The sequence below is a fragment of the Metarhizium brunneum genome, chromosome 5, assembly GCF_013426205.1.
Source record: "Metarhizium brunneum chromosome 5, complete sequence".
Classification (NCBI taxonomy): domain Eukaryota; kingdom Fungi; phylum Ascomycota; class Sordariomycetes; order Hypocreales; family Clavicipitaceae; genus Metarhizium; species Metarhizium brunneum.
Genome location: NC_089426.1, coordinates 3,575,585 through 3,596,512, shown reverse-complemented (window position 1 = coordinate 3,596,512; position 20,928 = coordinate 3,575,585). Strand labels below are relative to the sequence as shown.

The following is a 20,928-nucleotide window of genomic DNA, read 5'->3' as shown; positions in this document are numbered from 1 at the left end:
GCCACGCCAGCCTTTTAAGCTCAGCGCCAGAGTACCGGGCAACCCACCAGATCGACTCCTTCCTGGTCAGACCATCTCTCAAGCTGCTCAGAGGCAGCCGCCTGGTGACCCGGCGACCCGGTGCCCTGGTGCCCTGGTGCCCTGGTGAGCCTCAACTTCCATTCGAGTATTGCACAGCCAATGTTTCAAAGCTATTTTCTGCAGAAGCGAGCCTCAGTCGAGCACCCCCCGCTGCAACCTCGGGACCTGATTGGCTGTCCAAGACTTGTTCAGGCGGCCGTGCAAGGCCTACTGGACGGAGCTGCCACAGGTCGATAAACTTCAAGCCATTTGATGGACCCCAAAACGCACCAGACACCACATGCAGCTTCCTTGTGAACCGGACTCCATGTGCAGCGCAACCAGACGAGTTCAAATGACATCAGCCCAAGTACGGAGTAGAAAAACTCCACCGCCGTAACCCCCCTGTCGGCCGCTTGTCGATATCATCCACCCAAGCCGGCGGCTAACGCGGAGCTTTGGGCCTTGGCTTCTACTTAGTTCCCTCTGTACGATGCTCTTAATCATGGGGTATACGTGTGCCGCATGCTTCAGACCCTGCATCATCCGCCGTCTCTGCCTCCATGTGACCTGATCTCTGCGCTCCTCGTGAGGACTTGCCATTACGACAAAGCCGTCTTGGTCGCTCCAGACCCGCCTCGGGCTCACGCGACATGCAAAACATCGAAGGGCTCAATGTGCCGAGTCGTGACCGTTTTTGCCTACCATTTCATCTCCCAAAGACACAGTCAATTACTATCATGATAAACACACGTCTCGAGCTTCGCACAGTAGATCCAATACGTCCAAGACATTTCATTGTAGCAAAGAAAAACAATAAGCACTCAATTGTTGAAGACTATCTGATGTAATACTGGCTTGTCCGTCTTGATGTCGTCATGTCTACCTCATGTCGGCGCTTCTCTTTGCACGTCGGGGTACAGAGCTGAAGAGCAAGCTCTCGCAATAGACATGCATCCGGGGCCTGAAAGCCGAATTGCGGGCAAACCGGGCCAATTTCGCAAATCAAATTAAAACAGCCCATCCTCCAAACACTACCACCACGTATCCTGCGCTTGAGTTCCTGCTGAACATGACATGCCTGATCATGCCTAGAGTGCCAGCACCGCCTCATGCAAAGTATAGCAGGTCCAGAGCTATATCATGTGAAGTGACACAGCCCACACGCCCTAGCAGTATGGCGTGCAAGGCGGCGAGACCGATACAACCTTGCTAAGCAGGCTTCGTCGACTCCTCAAAACCTCCCCAGAAGCCGCCTCGCGATGCGGGACAAAAACCAGAATTTCAAAGACAAAGAGTCGGGTGAGGTGCAGAACTGATGACCAAGGAAAGATAGGAAAATGCCTACTAAGCGTGAAACGCAGCTGTACCGCAACGACTGGGGCTAGGGCTTGAAGTGGAAGTCTTGCCAGTAGACTTCAAGCTTTAGCGCCAAAGAGTTTTCGCTACTTCGCGTAGATCTGATCGGCTCCATGAAACAAGTGCATCTAGAATGCTACTGCAGCCACATACACGTGCCCTGGAATTTTGGCAGTCTGCCATAGACAGATCACCGGGCATGCCGTTCAGATACTGCCGTCGAAGAACAGCGAGTAATTCCATTTCATCGCCCAGGGATGAGTCCTGATCGACGAGGTGAAAGAACCAACTGCCAACGAAGAACGATCCGAGCCATGCGTGAAGTCGTGAACCCTACAATGCGTCGAAGAACGAAATATAGCAATGCGCGATGATAAAAATAAACGAAATAAAAACAATGACGGGTTTCCGGATGAAATTTCCCACGACGTCGACTTTCTGCCGGCAAGTTTTTGAGATCTGTGGTAGCGTAAACATGCTAGCTGCTTCGACTCATCACATCTCTTGGCGCATATAGTCTTGAAATTTCCGTCGATGGTTTGGGGAAAAGAATAAGGCATCCATGGCAGTGACTCCTTCGTCTGCCGTTTCAAACGGGAGTCCCATATGGGGGCAAGTCAGTGAGTGATAAGCCCATGTATTACGGATCAAGTCGGCCGGTGGCTGCCAGAGGCATAAGCCGCTCCCCTTGAAGCAGAGCGAAGCCTGTTTATCGTCCACTGAGTCAGCCATAGATTGTCAGCACATTTTCCCTTTAGCCAGCGGTATCAAGTACAGTCAACGCGCGCAGGAAAATGACTCCTTACAAGAAAGAGAAGAATATCGTTGAAGGCTGGGCTTGTTCTTTATCACTCACATCCTGTCGCTTCCGCCAATGGCACGGTTGGTATCCGGAGTGTCGACACCAGCACCAGATCCGCGTTCAAGCATTTTACGCCGAGAGCTCGGGATAGCATTGGGCTTGGCGGCAGACTGTACACCAGTGGCAGCATTGGTGCGGGAAGCACGGGCCTTCTCGTCATCTTCAGGGTTGGCTTGGCCAGCAGCCTGAGCGATGGCCTGGGCGTTCTTTTGATACTTATAGACAGTCCAGTCGAATACATAGTCGTATTGGAAGCCCTCACGAACGAAGAGATCGCGGAAGATCTTGCGGAGATAGCTGTAGTCAGGCTTGTCGTCAAATCGAAGGGAACGGGTGTAGTTCAAGTAGATGGCAAACTCGTTGGGGAAGCCACGGCACAAGACTTCAGTAGGGGTCGTCATCTTCTTCTCCATGATGCGGTCATACTTCTGCTTCTTCGTGGCAGCCTTCAGACCCTGCCAAGGGAGAGATCCACGGCAAAAGTAGAGCATGACGTAGCCGAGAGACTCCATGTCGTCACGGCGAGACTGCTCAACGCCCAAGTGGGTGTTGATGGATGCATAACGTGCAGTGCCGGTCAAATTCTTGTTCTCACGGTACGGGATATGGAAATGAGTCTTGGGATCTCGGTATTTCTTAGCCAGACCGAAATCAATGACATTGACTTGATTGCCCCGCTTGCCAATGCCCATGAGGAAATTATCCGGTTTGATATCACGATGGATAAAAGATTTGGCGTGAATATACTCGATTCGGGAGATCAGTTGGTCGGCGAGCAGCAGGACGGTTTTCAGCGAGAATTTGCGGTTGCAGAAGTTGAAGAGGTCTTCCAAGCTAGGACCAAGGAGATCGAGCACCATCGCGTTGTAGTCGCACTCGGTACCAAACCAGCGAACGAACGGAATACCGACACCTCCAGCGAGTGACTTGTAGACCCGGGCTTCATATTCGAGTTGGGGATGCTTGGCCTTGACGGATTCAAGCTTGATGGCAATTTCCTCCCCGGAAATGATGTTGGTGCCGAGATAAATATCACCAAATGAACCCGAGCCAATTTTTCGGCCGATGCGGTACTTGTTACCGACACGCAGATCCTGTTAGGTAAACTACGTTAGCTAATGTATTAGAATAAGTGAGCGATGTTGGTTGATCACGACAGTCGAAGGGCCACATTGCTGAGGTTTGCCGTCATCTGGAGACTCATGGCCGTCCGATGATGGGTACATGTCAAAAACTCCTGGTGCTAATTATTCTGCGAGGGTCAAGTGGTGTTCCATACCATTGTAGTCATTTTGAATGTGAGTTCAAGGAGCTTCTTTCCACGAAGGAAGGAAGCAAATTGTAGGTGATACTGTTGCCAAGAGTTGAAAAAAGGTTGAACAGTGTCGGGCAGTGTGCTTGATTTAGCTATGTCCCCTCTGGGTTAGTAACTGATGAATAATAATTGCAGCCAACGTCGATGATCAATTGAGGCAAGAGGGAAATGAAGAGGAATGCTTCCAAGACAGGTGCAGGGCGTTGATAAATGTTAAAGAGGAACATGAACGAGTGGGGGGAGGTTGAAGGGTACAAAATTGTCTGGGCGAAGTTGGGTGCACATTGAAACTTCACCCAAGGCTAACATAACGGACACACGGCCGGACCGACAAGTACACCAACTGGTCAGCTATTAATGCGGCCACTAACCACCACTTGGTTTGCAGTGGACCCCCCCGGAAGCAAAAGTGAAGGCAGCAGCACAAGGAAAAAACCTCAGCTGCCGTTTGAGGCAACAAGGATAAATGGTTATGAAAAGGGTTGGATTTTGTTTTTCGTCAAAACTCTAGATGGGACTTGAATTGTCCATGACTTACCAATGCACTGGGCTCCTATTCAGTGGTAGAGGCGGTCAGAGAGGTCGGGTGCAATCTGGTGTGCCACGACTTTATGCTGTTGGTGGCGGTGACCAAACGAAAGGTGGAAGCGAGTGGTCGATCAGGACGAGGCGTGCACGAGGGAAAATTCGACGCCCGCGAGGGAGTAAAAACTCGAGGGTCGGGATGTCGATGAGAGAAATTGGGGTTGAAGCTCGCAATCGAGCAGGTCGGATGGTTTAGTCGTTTACCAGACAGAGCTGGTAGTTGACGGTGAGGAGTGGTGTGTGGGGTGTTGGTGGTAGTAGTTGTGGTGTTGGAGGAGAGGAAGAGAGGAAGAGAAAAAGGTCGGGACGCAAGAAGGGGAGAAGGAAGGAGACGTCTAAGAGAAGGGGAGCCGAAGGGATGGATGGGCGGGCTCCAGAGTCTGGCGAGGCGAGGCGAGGCGAGAAAGCTCGGGCCAGCGATTGACAGAGCGGGCAGCACGCAGCACTGCCAGTCCAGTGACGGCACCTGGGGCGACGGAGTACAAGTCGACCATTGACCAGTAAACTACCTGCCTCCCTGGGTACCTGAGATGGGGTTCTGCTAGCACGCCAGCGGAGAGAACCGATATAAAGTACCTAGCTAGGAGGTACCTAGTGCATGCAGTAGGTCCAGGTCTGGTAGGAGGTACGGAGCAGGCGCTGAGCGGGAATAATCAAAAGGAAATCCTAAAGGGCGCGCAACTCGTCAACTCCCAGACGGTCGGGAGCTGGCATAGACCATGCCATCAAATGGGCTTGGGCAGATGACCACGGCAGGCAGGCGGGCAGGCAAGCAGCTGGCAACATTGAAAGCACTGGTGCCACAAAGAAGACGGCCAGTTTGCCACAAGCTCGGCACAGGGGGTCAGTCAACTCGGGGGCCCGAGTGACAAAAGCTGACGTCTGGACAAGGACGGCTGACACAGCAGCAGATGATCAATGATCAATCATGGAACCAGCACATGCAGCGAGTGCCAGAGGGCCGCTTTGGGGGTGGCAGGAAGGCTCAAGCGCTGAAATTGGGTCCTGGAGCCTGCGCGAGGAGGCCTGGGTGCTCCATTGATGTCTTGAAATGTCAATCGGGTTATCAATTGATCAGACCGCCAGGCCCAGGACGGCTGGGACTCGAGCACCAGGCTGGTCTGGCACCACCATGGTTCTAAGATTAGCTCTACCGGGCTGCTGGAGCGGCTACAACGTTGGCAACGTCCAATTGATGCTGCCCAGACCGCCTGCTCAGATGTCTGTGGGTTGCGCATGGATGCAGCCCCCAAACAAGACGCCGTCAACCCATCACCTTGCCGCGCCGCTTCCCAAGTCCAAATGTCAAGCTGCCCGCTCATCAGGGGTGTTGTTCAGATGCGCTGCTGGGTCGAGCGGCTCGTCGTAATCTCAGCATTCGAGATGCTCCCTCTGCCTTGCCGATGCCAGACTGACTCGGTCGACGACCTTGGAGGCGACGGGAGACGGCCAGCCGCCTGGGCTGACACGACCAAGCCAATGCCCAACAATTGTCATCGTCAGCATCAGCATCAGCACCAGCATCAGCACCAGCATCAGCACCAGCATCAGCTCCAAGCGAAATCATCAAATGGCAGGCTCAATTACTCGGGCGGAATGGTATTAGTCTGTCTTGGGGTTCGTCAGGAGCTTCAAACACGTCAAGCCAATGACTCGTCTTCAGGTTCACGTCTGTGCCCGAGCCCTCAGTCCTCCTCATGTTGGGCAGTTCCCCAGAAGTTCAACCACGACCGTCTTTGAAATCGCCAAGAAGGCAAGGCGTGTGTAGCAGCCCAAGTGTGGATCGCGGATCATCTGCTCCCTTGCCCGTTTTTCTGCGACATTGTGATAATGCTGTGTGCATACTCGGTGCTCCGCATGTATGCACATATGTACAATAAGGACGCCCTTCAGACTACCGAGTCACAACATGAGATGTCTGTTGAACGTCTAGTCAAGTTGTCGGGTCAGTCGGCGTTGGACTGCAGCCGGTTGTCAAGATACATTGCTCAACCACTTGGGGCATGACGATGTTCAATTCCTCTGCCGCGTCTCCCGCGCCCTGGAGCACAACCAAGGATCGCTCGCCTTTTTAACAGGGCGTGTGGCGGCCGCTCCTTTCATGGTCGCTGTCACCCCAAGCCCCTCTCGCTAGTCCACGGTCGAGATGGTTGGTCGAGTGTCACCGGTCCATGATAATGATGACGATTTTTGGCGCCCGCGGACGGCGTGGCTGTCCAAGTTGGTCCATCCGCCGACCTGTCCGTCCGTTCCAGGCGGTTCAGCAAACATTTCCAAAACGGAAATGGGGCTCAAGTTGAGAACTCGACTACGAGCGGCGACGGGGATGGTTTGGGCGGCGCCCTCCCGGCCTGACTGCCTCCCGTAATATCTTCAGTACGATCCAGGCGTGCCCTCGTCTCCACCAGGCTGCGACATATAATATTATCAGCGAGTTGCAAGATTCAAAGATGCCGGGTTACGCGGCTATCCTTGACACAGGGATTTTCTAGATGCGACACACGTGAAATACAAGTCGGTTGATGCCCTAGGGGGACGCATGAGAAGCTGCAGAGATAAAGTTGGCGTCAATTTGAAGCTTGAAGCCAAATGGCCAAGGAGGAGCCATCAATGCAACTTTGCCTTCTCAAGTCGACGGAACCTTTGAGGGCATGACGTTGGGCACGCGATATCAGGCGACTCCTGGATGGCCCGGCTTGAAGGCAGCCCTTCTCTCGCGCTTCATGCCGCTTGTGCAACGACAATCTTACTCGCATTACCGAGTAACAACTGTCATCAACAGACTCCGACATTTGCCTTGGCCGCACATATAAATACATACATATATGGAGTATACGTGCTGTAATGTGGCAGTCAGGCAGCTGTGCTTGGCAGCACGGAGTGCTCAGCTATTTGGTTTGATACCACGAGTTGAGCATTCGTCCCTGCCATCCATCTCCGCGAGTGCTGACACCGGATTGCAAATCAACCCATCGTCGTTTATCGCCCCACGCCCTTTGGTGCATTCCGCGAATGCCCTCCCACCTCCCGACCGAGATGTACGTATTATGTATGTAATGCATGGAATAGTATTCGGAACTTGCGCACCAAACCGCCAAGACTTCATGTCTGATTCCGACGCCATAATACAAGTCAGTCCGAGGGGCACACTCGCCAAGTACGTAGTAATAATCCTGATCTTCGAGTCCACCATCAACGGGTCCTCCATTTTTGCCACCAAATTAATTAATAATGGAGGCCAGCAGAGGTATTGTGAAGAATACGTCGCCACTGGCGTTGTAAATGGGAGCGTGGCAGCAATGTCGGGTTTGCCGCCGAGTCGTTGCCCACCAATACGGGCATAAAGGGGAGAGCCTGACCTACGATTCTCCGAATCGCAAAAATCGCGGCCATTGCTCCGCATGCACGTCACCAGAGTCTGTCTAAGTACCAACCGCTGGCTGCTGCACAAGCTACATTTCCACATGCACTTGTCATAAATATCCCGGGCACGCGGTCGTCGTGCCTCCAATCTGGCCAAGTCCCCGGCTATTGCATTTCCCAACCGTGATGACAGCCCAAATAAACTTCACCCCTACTCTGGCTACCCGCGTCCTATGTCGGCAGATCGATCGGCCCAAGACCCAGTCCGCGCATTGCAAGGGGCGCCTTGGCAATCTCTGGCTTTTTCCAGACGTCAGAATAGAAGCACTTGATGTAGCGCCCCGCGCCCGTCTAAATGCAGAACAAAGGATATTTGCTACGTCCGCACGGGACTTCCCCCGTTCTTAGATGAGCACCTCCTAGTCATTTCTTTTGTTCATGCACCGATTGTGCTTCGGCGTAAGCCAGCCAAGTCGCTGTCAAGGTCGGTCCGTTCAATGTTGCGGCCTGGGTACGGAAGGCATCGCCCCCGCGGCCCACTCCCCCCGCTAAAAATACGTTGGAAGAAACATTGAATCTAAAAGAACGCCGCCAGAACCTAACGCCTATATTCTGTCCTCATCGTAACAAATCGTTCCTTCGCTCTATTAACCTTATTAACGCTTGAATTGTTTCGCTCATTAGTTAAGTGAAATTACAAGCATGATACGAGTATCATGCAAGCGTAAAATCTGATAACATAGTATTGGGCTATTGACCTTGTTAATTCTCAACTTTTCATCTTTTGTAGGTCGCCATGAGGTGTAATCATATTGGTGTACGAAGAAAAAAAAACTGAATATTAGTCGTATTATTGTCAGGCTGCATAGGAGCCTGTTGTCAAATGCTGGATGGTTGTCATCATCGGCGATGGTTCACCGCTACTGCTCTGCTCTGATATACAGTCTGCGGAAGAACAGATTTGCGAACCAACAAGTATACACGCATACGATGTAGTATAGGGACTTGAAGAGGTCCAGAAACGTCTCGGCGAGACCATGCGTGACATTGACAAGGAGGACGAAGAGACAATAAGGTTGCCCAGTGCAATTGAAGGCGCCTCTAGGAACGACCTATTAGCTTTTTTTTGTTTCCCTCCCAAGTCAAATGAGATTACAAGCATGATACAAGGATCGTGCAAGCGCAATATCTGATAACACATTATTAGGCTATACCAAGCCAAGAATAGTAAGAGACGAGAGAAATAAACCGTCTATACGCGCATTATAACGCGTCAGATATACCAGCGCAATTAGTGCTGCGTCGCGGCCCGCTAGCCAAAACCATCTCGCGATAGCCTTAGCCACTTTTATTATAGAAGTAATCCTTGTATGTTGTAGCTCAAACCTATTGACTTTGTGCTAGTGACTCACGCGGAGTCACCCCGAAAACCTGAAATGCCCACACACGCAGTATATCTGCAAGGTCTCGTCCGCATTCCAAATCGACCCTGTTAGGAACGGCCTATACTTGATGACTAGAACCGCTTCCAGCTCACAAAGGCGTTGAGACAAGACTGACGTTGAAGACATGAACAGCGCTGTGGTGGCTTCAAGACAGAAGCTGTTTGAGAGCGAACGAAGGAAAGCCAGACTGTGGGGGAGAATGGTCGATTTAGAGGGGCAGGCGGAAGAAATCAAAGGGCGACTTAACTAGTAAACGGTGAACGTTGCTTATCTATGGAGTAAGTAAATGTTTAGTATTGGCAAGATACTCCCGAATTTGCTGACTCTGGACGTCCTCAACAAGAAGGCCTCTGTCTTCTAGATATTGCGTATAGCGCTTGGATTTCTCAATTTGAAGCTCAACCTGCTTCACGAGACTCACATTGTCTGGATGGTCAAAAAACTTGCCAATCTCTTCATCTCTTTTCGCAAGCGGCCCGAAAAGTATGTGGAAGAGAGACGAACAATATACGCCCATGAGACTGGAAGGGTGACGTAATATCTGGGCAATAGTTGGGAGTCTTTGAATGGGGGTCTCTTCTTGTCCAGCCTGTCCCTGTTGATATCCCCACTCGTGCCATAACTTTTCCGAAATACTGCATGTTTCGCGCTTATTTTGCAGAACGTCGCGGAACTCGGCAAAAATCTCATCACGAAAGGGGCCACGCACAAGTCCACGCATAGCCCGCAGTGTATCGGGGTCGTGACCGGTAACCCACGGCGGCGGTGTGAACAATTGGAGTGGGATTGTGCTTGTGAATTCCCAGTCTATGATGCCGAGGATGTTGGAAGTCATCGTCAACAAATATATTGCCGAATCGTAGGTCTGGATGTGCCAACACGAATGAAGGACTGGTCGGCATCGAGCCAATGCATTTAGAAATTTCTTTGGATAAACTGTCAAGTGCGAAGAGTTCCGTCTTGGCATCCCTGTAAGACAAGTTCTCCACGGGAAGTTGGTACGTTTCTGTCAAGATGCTATGGTGGTAATCCACAAAACGCCCCAACGATGTGAAAACCTCCTGCGGCAAGGACCTCCCGCTACTCCTTTCAAACTCGTTTGCAGTGATGGAAAGGAATGGGCCAAGAATGGGACTGCATTTGTCGTCTTCTGGGTTCGGCATCAGCGAGCCGCTAGCAGGAAACTCGAGTTTACGTAGCTGTGATAATATATCTATAAGGTCGGTATATAGCCGCTGCCGCTGTGCTTTCGTTGCGCATAAGAACGTCTTTGTATGAAGTTTCTGCCCGGGGATAAGGTCCATGATTATGAAAGGCGTTTTAGCACCTTGAATGATTTCATCGTGGATGCCGTATGTGAGGACTTGAGGAATGGGAATCGTTGTATTGTCCTTAATATACCTATGCGGCACAGTCAGTTGTCGAAGAATTGATGGCGCAGAGATGGAAAGGGGTTTTGCTCACCGTAGCGTAGTAACTTCGGAGAGGACTTTTTGCCAGGCATGGCGAACCACTGGTTCAATTGGAATCCTTATGACCTGTGTTTTGCTGTCGGCATCAAAACGAACAAAGAAACAGACATTAAAGCTGCCATTGTCTTTGGTGATAATTTTGCACGTCTTTCCGCCATTGTGTTTAGATGCCAGATCACAGACGGCATCTAGATTTATTGAATCGATAAACTGCTGGATAGCGCCCTCGATTTGCTGTTCTGTTGGTGGGCAGTATTCCAACGGAACCTGGTCAACTTGGTCATCGACGGCATGTACATCTGCCAAAGTGGCGTTTCCTTCTTTACTCTGATGTTTATTCGAAGTGGATGACGGGCTGCAAGCAGCCAAACTCAGTTCCATCTTGACCTAGCAATCCGCGATAGAGGCTAGACAAGTAGGCAGTAAGTAAGTCACGACCACTACGCCTTGATCATGCCAAGTGCAATAAATGGCATCATCCTCAGCTGGGTAGTCTTGCGCAACCTGGTGCAAGCATCGTGCGTGGTTGCAGATGAACGGGATCAAATGACAACTGCCAACTGGCAGTAGCCAGCAAACAGGACAAAAAAAGGGGTCTGGTGATGTCGATCTGGTTGAAGTTCTGGGGCGGTAGCTTTTGCAAGTACTGGACATGTACCTCGCGTGCTTCTCAACAGCACGTGGGTGGCCGCTTCCCCTGCGCCACGGATTCGACTCCTGCAACAAAACGCCACTGTCAGCCCAAGCCATGTCAGCCCAAGCCATGTCAGCCCAATTCAGCTTTTGACTCCAGATGTCATCCGTCATCAATCGGTGCCAATCCACCGCGTTACCGGCCGTCTAACTTTGGCCGCAACAATGACGAATTTACGACTGATAGCTAGCTAAACGGCGGCTCATGTTGAATCAGCTCCCAAAAAAAGGCACACCTTTCCCATTGACGCCAATTACAACATGTCAGCCCCGAAAATTGATTTGCCGGGCGTGCCCATCCAAACCACCCACTCGCTCACTCACAGTATAAAGAAATGATCATCCATCAGAATCCTCCGCGCCAATTGTCATCCATCCCGCGGGCCTAAGTAGATACTTTCACAAAACCTTGCCAGCCCATCTGCACCAAGAAAAGACACCAGCAGCAATGGCAGTACGCAAGTCTCAACCACACACAGCCATTTGTACGGCGTGGTGTAGAGACGAAAAGAAATCTAAAAAGAATCTTCAGTCCAACGCCGAATGTAGTCACGTTGCAACACCATATATCAGAAGACACGAGAACGTACGTCGACCCATCACAGTGGAATATCTATGCTAAGTCTTTAAAAATTCAATACAGGCAGCTCAAACCATTCAAGAACGTCCTTGATTTACGCTGCACATAGCTCCCAAGACTAGGCCAATATCCCCTATCCAAATGGCACTAGAACCCCACCACGACCACCATAGATAAATACACGACCCCTCAAAGAACCAACGAATCCAAAACGCCACGCTAACACAGCAACTTCGGGGTCTCTACGGCGGCCCCCTCCACCCCGGAGGCGGAGGACGCGGCGCAGGCCCCCCCGGTCCCCAGGGCCCGGGACCGTAGCCATATCCCCCCGGCGGCACCCCTCTTGTCTGCGGTCCGTGAGAATAGGCCTGCGGAGGCGGGCCCGGCGCGTATGCCGGTCGGTAAGGGGGCCCCTGGGGACCCTGGAGGACAGACTCGAGCTTGCTCTCGAGCACCTGGCTCGTCTTATCGAGCCACTTCCTCGCGGAGCTCGCGCTGAACAGGGACGTGCTCGACGTGCCGCTGCCCAGGGGACGAGGCGGGTACGGCGGCGGCACCGGGTTGTAGTGGGTTTTCGGCGGCGGCGGGAAGTTGGCCGCGTTGGAGGGCCCGCCGCCGAACCCGCCGTACGAGACGTTTGGTCGCCGCGGAGGCAGAGGCGGCGGAGGCTTCCCCCCTGGAAGCGGCGGGTTTTGCTGGCCTGTGTTTGCTGCGTATATCGGTTGAGGGGGGTAGGGAGATGGCGGAGGTGGCGAGTACGGGGGATGCTGTTGGCTTTGGGGCGTCGGCTGGGAGTCTGGTCGGCCTCCTTGTCCGGGGTACGGGTACGACGGTGGAGGCGGTGAGTATGCGGGATATTGGTGTTGTTGTTGCTGCTGACCTTGGGGTGTTGTTGGCCAGGAGTCTGGTCCTTCTGGCCCGGGATACGGATACGCGGGCGGAGGAGAGACGGGCGTGTACCCAGTGTGCCATGAATCTGTGCGTGAATGGGCGACTTGCGGTCTTGGTTGGTGCGGCAGTGGCGATAATGACGGCGATGGCACATATGTAGATTGCTGGATGTCGTAAGATGACGCCGGGGAAGGTGGCATTCCCGGTGAAGCCGTGTGATGCGGCGAAACGGGTGTCACGCTGGGCGATGGCTGAGCCAGCGGTGCTTGAGCGTGTGCCATGGCTACAGGAGGTGGTGATTGCGGCTGAGAGGGCGTCGTTGCTGGTGTGGGCGCTGCATCTTGTGCTAGACTGTATGTCGACGCGGCAGGAGAATCGTCCTTCGGTGGTGGTGGTGGTGGTGGAGGTGAGTACGGCTTGATAGAGGGACTCTGTCCGGGAGCCTTATCCTCTGTGTCCGGCACAGCATCTGGCCGCTGCTTCGGGGGACTCATCGGCTCGGCATCAGAGCTGAACGGCGTATAAAAGTGATGTGGTGCCGTGCCCATCACACTCGAGGACTGGGCTGTCGTAGCCCCCGAGGCAGATGATATGCTCGGTGGCCGGTACGGCCGGTACGGCACGCCAGCAGACTGAGGACCTTGGATCGGTGGTTTCGGCGGTGCCCCGGATGACGGACCGCCTAGTCCGACCGCAGAAACATCGTCTCTTCCAGGCGGCGGACAGTACGGCTTGATGCCAGGCGGAGGGGAGGCTGTTGACGTGCTGCTCGGGCGGGAGACCCGTAGAGGAGCTGGATACGGAGACGCCGTCTGCCCAGGATGCTTCAGCGACTCCTGCAAAGCCGCTTCATCAGAGCCGCTGCCCGAGCCATGTAGAGACTCCGTCCTCCGGGGCCCTTGCTGCTGCCGAACCTGCGGGTATACCGTCGCGCTGGGTGCGTCGTCGCCCGACGCAGGGCCATGATACGGCCACGGATTCGCCTGTTCCACCTCGCCCTCCTTTGCGTCCTCCTCCCTGGGTGCACCGCCGCCAGCCGTCCCGACCTCTTGATCCAGGTAAAACGGCCACGGGTTCGCCTGCGCATTCCCGTCCACCTCAGTCGCCCTCGCCGGCCTCCGCCCCGGCTCGTCCCTCACCACCCGTGCCGGCGCCGACTCTGCCGGCATTTCAAAGGCGAGCCCACCCCCGGGCGAAGCGACTGAGCCCTGGACAGGCGCCGTGTCGAGCTCGGCGACGCACAGCGGCGGCGGGTAGCTTTCTCTGGCGCGGTGGCGAGCCATCTCTGGCAGGTCAACCCCGTCCTTTGTTTTCGGCTGTTACACTCGCAGATTATTTCAATGGTTGACGTTCGTTTTTCTCCCCCCCTTTGACCAAGCCGAGCATGGTTTTTCTGCCTGGCGGTGGCGGCGACGTCGGCTTCGACGCTTGGGCTGCAAAACGAGTCAAATCCAGCTCCTCGGCGTGCCTGTCCGCGCCTTCGCCCCTTGGTGCATCCTCGGGCCTCGCGGGACGTTGGAAAATGTCGTCGCGTATCCCAGGCGTTACCTGACGTTGGGCAGATGCATGGGTATCCATCTACCCAGTAGGCGGTTGAGCAGGCGCAGCAGACGAGACTGGCGCCATCAAACGTATTTGTATTGCTCAAGGTCGCATCTCAGCCGCGCTAGTGCCGTCGGCAAGTGTCAACGATGGACCTGGACCCTCGTCGCCTCGTCGCCTCAGCCCTGGATTCTTCCGCACTCGTCCATCCCCAGATTTTTTTTGGATTTTTTTTGGCTGCTGCAGTTGCACCGATCCGATATGATCCTGGCCCCTTGTCTTGGGTCTGGGATCGCAGCCTTGTGCGAACTGCGGGCAGGGTGTCATTCCCTGGTCGTCCAACCCATGCATCGCGATCCTCCCGTATGTATGTACATATGTACTATGTATGTATCTATGTACTTGTACCAAGCTCGTCCCATGTATGGAGCATCGAGTATACATGTCATCTGTCCTGGTCTTCATAAACGGAGTGCCCTGTTGATGTCCACCGGCCGATTCATTCACCACCTGCTTGTTTGTGTACCGTCAGAATCATCCTCGAGTTACGACTGCCTTTCAGCTGCCGCGGAATACCTCGCCTGACCAGACCTGGCCTTGCTGCATCTGCCACAGCCCGCGAGGTTCATCCATGCTTGCTTGCAGGCAGGGCAAGGGGGTGAGTGGCACCGCTGCCACCACGTTTTCAGCTGCAATTCTATGTGGGCTATTTCAGCTACGTACCGAATATGTTCCTGAATACATACATACAAACGTCTCGTATTCAATAGCACAATGCAGCAGCCCAGCTCAGCTATTCAGGCCGCAAAGGGCCCATGTTGTCTTCACGTTGCACCTGTGATCCGCATATCCGAACATCTCGCCATAGGTATTCACTTTATTATAAAATACTGATATCAATGTTTCAGCACCGGCAAAGCGTCCTGGCTGTCCCAGACTCCCAGTACACAAATTCTGCCGGCATATATACATCCCCCTTTTTGTTTTCTTTTTGTTTTCAATGGGTCCACTCTCATATCCAGATAGCCAGTCCATGTACACAATAAAATATCCCACTATGTATAGTATCAACTATAAAAGAATAGACAATTGTTTCGCTCAAGGCAGGCAGGCAAGAAGAGTCCAGCAGTAGCCGCCATGAAGAATTTTGCCCTAATGGTGAGGGGGGAAGGGGGAACAATGCGACTTTTCGTTGCGCTTCTGATTTGAGAATCGCAGAACATTGCATCGTCTATATTGACATGGTTGGATTCCATGCCAAGGCGACGAATGCCAAGCAAAGCATCAACAATGGGGGGGAACCACAATAGCCAAACAAACGCGCACAGGCTGGCTACATGTGCGAAAAAACAATGGGTGTTTGTCTAAACCAAGAAAGAAATGAGCTTGTGCGCGTGTCAAGCAGCAACCAAAAAAAAAAAGAAGAAAAAAAAAAGAGTAGAGTCCAACAGTAAATGGCGCAATGACAGACGATTAATCAAGTGCGAAATCATTCATCGTTGCTGGAATCTCCACGTCGTCTTCTATCGTTCCATCGTCGCTTGCCGGCCCGCGTCTCATAATGAGGTGCTATGGTTGTAACGTCCTGCATTGTGCCTTCAATGGCGGTTTTTATTTTACCTCGGTATGTGTCCACTATTGAGGCAAAGTTGTTAGTGACATGCATTCCGTCGCAACCCCAGCATCCAGCCTTGTAGGTCAAGGAATACTCACGAGCTCGCTGCAGAAACACAGTCCGGCCTGCAAACACGCGGCTCTGAAGCCATGCCATGCGATAACCCAAGTCGTTCAACTTTACCTCCTTCCCGCGATACGACTTCCTCATCCTTGGCACATCGACCTCGCCATCCTGGCCCTCGGCCATGCTCACCTTGACGGCTTGGCTGCTTGACGTTGTCGTTCCCCGCCGACCAAGCTCCCGGCCTTCGGTCTCCTGGATTCCATCATCGGACAAGTCTTCGGTGAAGAATTGAGAACCGGTCGCGCTTGGGGGAGGACTTTGCATTTCACGTGGAAAGTAACTTCGAGGGAACACGCTGGCGCCTTTTCGGAAGCTGTCAGGAATCTCATTGGTGTCCACGCCGTCGAGAGTAACTCGAACTCGGAGCCTGGAGCCCCGCATGTTATCATCCACAAGAATGAACTTTCGCTTCTTCGCCTCGGGAACGTCAGGGAAGAGGCCCTCCGGTTCATCGACATTACCCCGACTATGCGATCGCGCGGGCATGGCATTGCCACCTGCTCGAGGAGCCATGTGAGACATTGGCCCGCCTTGAGCACTGCCAGGGTAGCCTTGACCAACATAACCAGTGAAGACGTGGGCAGGTCTCACATCATCTCCGCCGTGATGGCCCTGGCCGGTGGCATCTGGGTGATGATGGTGTTGATCTTCGTAAGCAGTGCCGTGGCCTCATTAATCTCAGTTAGCCCAAAGCTCTCTATCGTGGTTGAGTGAGACGAAAAATGTCTTGGAAATGAGGCAGGGACAACATGCGAATCGATATCGACGACAAAACAAAGATGGGTTTTTTTTTCTTTTTGTTTTTTCGCCTCTCTTTGTTTCTCATTCTTCTTCTTTGTCTCATAAAACAATGTTTTTGGTGGCATAATGACTGCCTGCACAGGAATAACTTTTATAGCCAAAAACAGGCACAAATTGAGCTCGTCTAAGAGTCGCATAAAACAAGCAGCAGCCATGATGCAGGAGCTTGGACAGCAGCGCAACTTCATGCGACTATGATAATGTACAGGAAATTTTCGGTGTCTTGGTCTCAAAGAGAAAAAAAGATCCTATAAATGAGGACAGCTTCTCTTTCCACACTCAGCGCATTCGGGTCGTGAGGCAACTCCGGCCGACATCAAAGACCGTCATGCTACATATATATGACAAATGAAAGAGCAAAAGAAAAGAGAAGTAGCAGGAGACGACAGTAGAAAATGTTACAAATCCGTTCCCAGAAGAAAAATTGGCGAAGAAAATGACAAGAGAGACATGTTTGTCGCGCAACACAGACGGTCGAGACACGATTAAGGAAATCTGCCCACGAGGGCTCACATTTTGTCGAAAGCGCAAAGAACTTTTTTTGCAGCAATAGATGACGAGTAGAAGGAGTTGGTATCATGGACAAATCAACGCAACGATGAGTCGGGCAAGCCCGTACAGTGCAGTTGTGGTGCTAAGAGGCAAAACAAGCAGTGCAAAGGCAGCAGATGCGAGGGTTCTGGCTGAAATTACATCTGGTGGAACATACCGACTTCATCTCCTCCACCTGGGGCACTCCCGTCATGAGCCCCAGCGTGATGATGCAAAGGCTGCCCCATGCTGCCCATCCCAGGCTTGCCCATGGGTGGCGCCCCATGTCCCATGGGAGCGGGTGCCGCTGGCATCCCTGATGGCCCGCCGGGTCCAGGAAGATGAGATGCACCTGGGTGAGGCGTGGGTGTTCCCTGAACCTGCTTGCGATTGTTCATCTTGGCCATACGGCGAACTCGTCGACTTCGAAGGCGCGGGTCCTGGTTGCTATTTCGCCAGCTATCAACTGCTCTTTGGATTAAGCCTCGCTTGCCACGCAGCGGGGGGTTGAGCTGCGCCAAAGCCCACCCAACACGGTTGCAGTCAGTCTCGTACATTAACCGATTTCCACGGTACTGGTCCTTAGGACAACAAGCTCGAGGGTAGACGCAGTTCTCCTGTTTAAATTCGGGAGACAGCTCGTCTGTGTTGACTGACTCAACGTCACATCGAATGGTGTATTCCATCTTGACCCGGTCTCGCGAGTATTCAAACGCAATCCACTGAACGCCATTGCCGTCCTGTCTCACAACCAGCGGAGTAGTCGCGGGAATGGGCCCTGGTGCAGCATTAGGATTGACGCCCGGCGCAGCATTTCCGGGGCTTTGTAACTGCGGTGCGTTTGACGGATGCTGGGCCTGCGGCATGGGTGAAGTCTGTGCCTGCTTCTGGAGTTGAACGGGAACCTGCGGTTCAATCTTTGGTCTGGGGCTTCCCGTCATGCCGGCCTGCGCGTGCTGGGCTGCGTGCTGCGTCATCTGGTTCTGAGGAGCCGAGTGCGACATCATCATGTTGGGCTGAGATGTCATGGATTGCTGCGGGTGATGAGGATGTTGTGCGTGTTGTGCATAAGGCGACGCACTGGGATGATGAGGCATTGGCTGGTAATGCGACTGCGGTTGGTAGTACATGGACTGCTGAAGATGCTGCGACGGCGGCTGGCCGTACAGACTTCTGTGCTGATCATGTTGCGAGGGGGATGCGACAGATGCTGGGGAGTTGGATTGCGGCGTATGATATGACATTGGGGGGTAGGGAGGTCGAGGCATTTGGGCGGCGGCCATCATGTCGGGAGTGTCTATACATTTCAGGCGGGCTCATGTCAGTCTTGTGCGTGAATGCGATAGTTTGTGGGCTTTGTTGTTGGTTGTGTTTTCTGGTGATAGACTCCAGTGAAGCAAAAAGGTGCAGGAAATATGCAAGCAACGTACCGGCGGAAGTGTATCCGCTGTTAGCACCTGGGGTGCTGTAGGGACTCGGATGGCTGTAGTAACCCAGGTTGTCTTGCGTGCCGGCTGTCTGGCTGCCGGCTTGATAGGCTTGTGGTAGGGAGTGAGTCGACGAGTACGCACTCTGTTGGTGTTGCGGCGGCGGCGGCAGCGAGTGGTGGCCTTGGTGCTGCGCGTGGGCTTGAGGGTGAGGTTGCTGATGAACTATGCTCGACGGTCGTGAATGATGCAGTTGGGAAGAAGGCGGACCCTGTTGCTGGTGGTGGGGATGATGCTGCATAGAGGCAATACCAATCAGTAAGACATCGACAGGAAAGGATTACTTGAACAGGTGAAGAAAACAAGCTCAGGTCGGGCGCGGTGGTGTTTTATTGCCCCCTGGCTGGTGTCATGGTCTGGGGAGAGCTGTGGTGGAGTGGGCCGATGTCCCCTGGTAGGCAGACTGGGATAGAACGGGTGAGGCGTGCCAGGTCCAGAGGGACAATGCTGATAAAGCAACCCTGCCTGTCCTTGGCCGGCTTGGAACCAAGTCTTGGTGGCAACGGGAGCCGGTGAAGAGATACAGCCGCCGTCTTGACGAACCGCTAACTTTAACGGCGCGCCGACGCAGGCAAATGGGGCCGTTGTATCATGGACATGTACAGCATATACACCCAAGAACCCCCAAATATGGCGGCAAATGTGAAGGAAACGAACGCGACACACAAGACCTCAACCTGGCCTTTGATGCGCAAAACGGTGTTGGGGCAGAACAGGAAATGCAGACAAAAAGAGCGCGCCGCGTGGCAGGACGGGCCGTGGGAATAGGGATATAGCAATAGCAGGAGTATGGGCTGACCATGTATGTACTGCCGCCTTCTTTTCTTGTTTGGTTCTGTGCAAATCCGCCTGCTTCAGCGAGTACAGTTCCAGCGTGCCAACGGAAAATGCGACGGCGGGAGGATGGTTGTGCAGGGCGAGGCCGTCAAGCAGCGACAATGCGGTGTTGCAAAAAGCAAGAAAGGCGCCCTGATATGTCACGTCAAGGATCGAGTGATGCAGGCTTCAGAGCTACCCAAGCACTCCGTCCCGACCAGTCCAGGGAAAGAAGAGAAAAAGAAGGATCGCAGGGACTAGAACTGGAGAGAAAAAGCTCCAGTCAAGAACGAAGACAAGTAGGTCCCATATGCCTTTTTTGACTTGGGCAGCCGGGGCCAGAATGACTAGGGGGGGTGGCGTGCGTTGAGATTGCTCGGGGGCGCGACCAAGGGGTCGAAGGAGGGTGGCGGGATAACGAGAGCTTTGCGACTAGGAATGGCCAGCGCATGGAAGAAACGTGACAGGGGTTGCAGCTTTTGATTAAATGACCAATAAACGGGGCAGCCGGGGAGTCAGGGAGCGCTATCCAGAGGCCGTCCAGACGACATGCAAAGGGCCAGCTGCCCAATAGGGCATTGCAGAACTGGGGCTAAAGAGCGGGCCAAGATTCAGCCGGGATTGGCTTTGGCTGCTTTGACTGGCTGCTTGGACCAGCTCCTGACTGGTGCAAGCTTGGCTTCCTTCTTGACGACCTGCCCGTGGCGCTGCTGCGTGTTGTTGTGTGTGCAGGGGGGGTGCTCCGTGTGCGTGGTCTTGCCTTGCCTTGCCTTGCCTTGCCTTGATTCGCTTTGCTTTGCTTGGATTTGATTTGCGTTGCCTTGTTTTTTTTTTTTTGCCTCGCCCTTTGCACTCTGGCTGTGGTAGTGGTAGTGGTAGTGGTGGTAGTAGAGGTGCTGTGGTGCTGGTGGCGTTGTCATCTGTCGTCTCTCGTGCTGCTTCAATGTGAGCAGCGCAGCGCTCAATTTGGCTGCCACATTAACGCCGCCGCGTTGCGCTGCGCTGCTCTCTTTGCAAACGAGTGTGTGTTGGCCCACGAGCGGTGTGGGTGGCAGCACCACCCGAGAGCTATGCAGGCAAACAACATGCCGCCATGCTCTGCACACCACACCACCTATCCACACCTGTGCATTGCTTAGCTGGTTGAGAGGTTAAAAAGACGTTGGCGTTGTTGGCGTCGTTGGCGTAGATGGCGCTGTCGCTGGCTCTGGGACTTGGAAGGGGGAGGGGACAAGCCGTTCCCACAGATCCAGCCAAAGCCATGTCCCGTTGCCGCCCCTTGTTCATTACCACCACAAGAAGCGTTGACTACTCCTGGCAGAGCCCTTGATGTCGATAGAATCGACAAGGACTAGGACCATGGGAGGCCCTGCCCGCACGCGTGG

General features: G+C 53.4%; 4 protein-coding genes across 4 annotated transcripts; all 4 read right to left on the bottom strand.

The window, feature by feature from the left end:
* Positions 1 to 2,271: 2,271 nt before the first annotated feature.
* Positions 2,272 to 3,572, bottom strand: Csnk1e (Casein kinase I isoform epsilon; the record flags this gene model as incomplete). Its single annotated transcript, XM_014686301.1, has 2 exons — positions 2,272 to 3,375; positions 3,561 to 3,572. 2 exons carry the CDS (start codon positions 3,570 to 3,572, stop codon positions 2,272 to 2,274), a joined length of 1,116 nt encoding a protein of 371 aa, XP_014541787.1.
* Positions 3,573 to 9,260: 5,688 nt separating this feature from the next.
* Positions 9,261 to 10,842, bottom strand: G6M90_00g091380 (uncharacterized protein; the record flags this gene model as incomplete). The annotated part of the gene is made up of 3 exons (XM_014686300.2): positions 9,261 to 9,796; positions 9,927 to 10,390; positions 10,454 to 10,842. The coding sequence occupies 3 exons, from the start codon at positions 10,840 to 10,842 to the stop codon at positions 9,261 to 9,263; spliced, it is 1,389 nt and encodes a 462-aa protein (XP_014541786.2).
* A 1,134-nt stretch (positions 10,843 to 11,976) lies between these two features.
* Positions 11,977 to 13,908, bottom strand: G6M90_00g091370 (uncharacterized protein; the record flags this gene model as incomplete). The annotated part of the gene is made up of 1 exon (XM_014686299.1): positions 11,977 to 13,908. The coding sequence occupies one exon, from the start codon at positions 13,906 to 13,908 to the stop codon at positions 11,977 to 11,979; it is 1,932 nt and encodes a 643-aa protein (XP_014541785.1).
* A 1,748-nt stretch (positions 13,909 to 15,656) lies between these two features.
* G6M90_00g091360 (uncharacterized protein) lies at positions 15,657 to 18,968 on the bottom strand (the record flags this gene model as incomplete). Its single annotated transcript, XM_066131399.1, has 4 exons — positions 15,657 to 15,802; positions 15,881 to 16,576; positions 17,419 to 18,537; positions 18,671 to 18,968. 4 exons carry the CDS (start codon positions 18,966 to 18,968, stop codon positions 15,657 to 15,659), a joined length of 2,259 nt encoding a protein of 752 aa, XP_065987350.1.
* Between the last annotated feature and the right edge of the window lie 1,960 nt (positions 18,969 to 20,928).